The sequence below is a fragment of the Calliopsis andreniformis genome, chromosome 5, assembly GCF_051401765.1.
Source record: "Calliopsis andreniformis isolate RMS-2024a chromosome 5, iyCalAndr_principal, whole genome shotgun sequence".
NCBI classification, from domain to species: Eukaryota; Metazoa; Arthropoda; class Insecta; order Hymenoptera; family Andrenidae; genus Calliopsis; species Calliopsis andreniformis.
This window is the reverse complement of record NC_135066.1, coordinates 24,654,382-24,656,802: the sequence shown is the minus strand read 5'-3', so window position 1 is coordinate 24,656,802 and position 2,421 is coordinate 24,654,382. Positions and strand designations below refer to the sequence as shown.

At 36.9% G+C, this 2,421-nt stretch overlaps 1 protein-coding gene across 1 annotated transcript; it reads left to right on the top strand.

Annotated features, from left to right (window-relative positions):
* Window positions 1-521: 521 nt before the first annotated feature.
* Window positions 522-2,038, top strand: LOC143179460 (uncharacterized). Its single transcript, XM_076378706.1, has 2 exons — window positions 522-771; window positions 1,524-2,038. The coding sequence occupies exons 1-2, from the start codon at window positions 522-524 to the stop codon at window positions 2,036-2,038; spliced, it is 765 nt and encodes a 254-aa protein (XP_076234821.1).
* Window positions 2,039-2,421: the final 383 nt, after the last annotated feature.

The following is a 2,421-nucleotide window of genomic DNA, read 5'->3' as shown; positions in this document are numbered from 1 at the left end:
TATTTTGTTCCCAGAATTAGAGTCAAAATAAAACACAAGTTAAACAGTCTGTACGGTAATACTCGTAGTACACGTATTAGTGTACAATTAGTGTGAACAGCACCGACTTGTTTTTGAGGGGGCCTGTTAGATTATATAATCAAGGAACAAAAACAAGTATCGAAGGATACGGAAAGTGTTCTGTGTTGTTTTTATGGTATTTTATTTACTTTTGGATATATTCATGTGGGATCTGATATCGTACAGACTTCTTCCGTGCGTTGTATTAAAATTAAATTTCTTTTTATTTTAAATCGTTATCCCATATTCCAACAGAGCGTTACCTTATTCGTTATCGCAACTCACAACAGTGTATACATGATGGCCTTCGCATTACAAAGATACACCGCATTCTCCAATTTAATCAATCCCCATGGCTTCGCGATTATATAGATCTCAATACTCAATTTCGAACGCATGCATCAAGTGATTATAAAAAAAATTTGTATAAACTAATAAACAATGCAGTATTTGGTAAAATAATGGAAAATGTTCGAAATCATGTTGATGTAAAGCTTCTGACAAAATGGGATGGAAGATTTGGTGTGGAGGCGATGATCACAAAACCTAACTTTCATAGCAAAAGTATTTTTTCAGAAAATTTAATTGCAATTGAGTTGCGTAAACTTATGGTTAAATTCGACAAACCAATTTACGTTGGTATGGCCATTCTAGACATATCAAAAACATGTTTGTACAAATTCCACTACGCTTATATGTATCCATTACACTATTACGTCCTAACTAGACGGCGGTCATCTCGAGCGGCAGAGATCAACCTTAGGGGTTCTTGCTCTTTTAAAGTGCTAAAGCACACCTTGAGTAAACTTTCTCTTATAAATAATGTAAGGAGAGGGTGGAGAGTGAACTGTATCGCTTGTTTGGGTTTAACAATTGTAAATGTATTTGGCGGTTCGTTGTTTACATACCAACTCCTTCTATGTTTGTGAGTATAAAGTCGCTGACGCCACCTCGCCTTTGTAGCCGGTCGCTGGTCGCTCGAGGTTGCTTCGCGTTGCTAGTTCCTTTGTCTCACGCACTTCCCTACTTTGTACTTCGCTGAGTTACTCTACGCGGTCAAGAGATGGCGGATTCGAACTGCGCGGAATTCTTAACTATTCCCTTCGACTCTATACGCGATTTACCGTTGCTACGCGTTACGCCCTCACTGTTACGATGTTACAGTTCTCGCGTCGCGGCGATGGTCAGAGATTCGCTATGATCTCGGGGTGGCTGAGCCTGATTTGAAGGACTCTAACGACTCTAAAAGACTCTCGATCGATTGGCTCGCCTGCTCTTTATAATATTCCTTTTGGGTCATTCTTCGTAATACCCAAAAGGAAAACGCTTATGTGTTATTTTGTTACATTAGCTCGGCGGTGTCGGTTATACTCGCTCGCATAACAATGTTGTGAAATGCATCAGCATTTCTCGCTTATTGACAACGGAAAAGGGGACCCCAGGTGAAGGCCGGATGTAACAACACCAACGAAATTGTAAAATTATTTACACCGACACAGACAGTTTAATTTATTATATTCAGTGTGAAGATGTTTATGAGATGATGAAACGCGATATCCATAGATTCGACACCAGCGATTATCCAATAGACAATGTATATGGTATACCGCTTGTCAATAAGAAAGTGCCTGGTTTGATGATAGATGAAAACAATGGTTCAATAATGACTGAATTCATTGGACTTATTGTTAGAGCAAAGATGTATGCTTTGAAAGTATTTGGTAAAAAAGATGTGAAAAAATTGAAAGGTGTCAAAAACAACGTTGTAGTCGAAGCGATAAATTTCGATGATTACAAGTATTGTTTACACGATGCATTTGAAATAACTCATCGTCAGTCATGCATGAGATTTAAATTGCATAAGGTGTATACTGTAACAGAATTGAAAATAGCTCTCAGTCCACATGATGATAAGCGATATCTTATATCTGATTCAAATGAAACATTACCTTGGGGGCATCATAAAATAACATTGTAAAGAATAGAAGCTATACAATAATAAATTGAAATTATTTTATGAAATCGATTTATTTGCATTTTTATATTAACATTGTAGTAAAAACATCTTTTTATGTTTACAATACATTATTTTCATGTATCCAAGAGTTGTGCGAATTATCAAATCCTAACCACTTCACATATACCGTATCGTCCTTCTTACGCAATACTTTTTCCACTAAATACACATCGGAATTGATAACGCGTTGTAATTCATGTTCATAAAATCCTCCTGCAATAGGATTCCCGCAAGAATCTTGCAGCAGATAAATCACAGGATTAGTACTTTGAATATCTTAAACGTGTCAGCAGTCCAATTTGGGGTATATCCTTTGTGGAAAACTGTTTTGTATTTGCTCACGT

What these genes read in the sequence shown, in the direction of transcription:
- LOC143179460 (XM_076378706.1), top strand. Translation starts at nt 522, where the DNA reads ATGGAAAATGTTCGAAATCATGTTGATGTAAAGCTTCTGACAAAATGG. An exon ending in TTATATGTATCCATTACACT is followed by an intron (nt 772 to 1,523) that starts ATTACGTCCTAA and finishes GGATGTAACAAC; the next exon opens with ACCAACGAAATTGTAAAATT.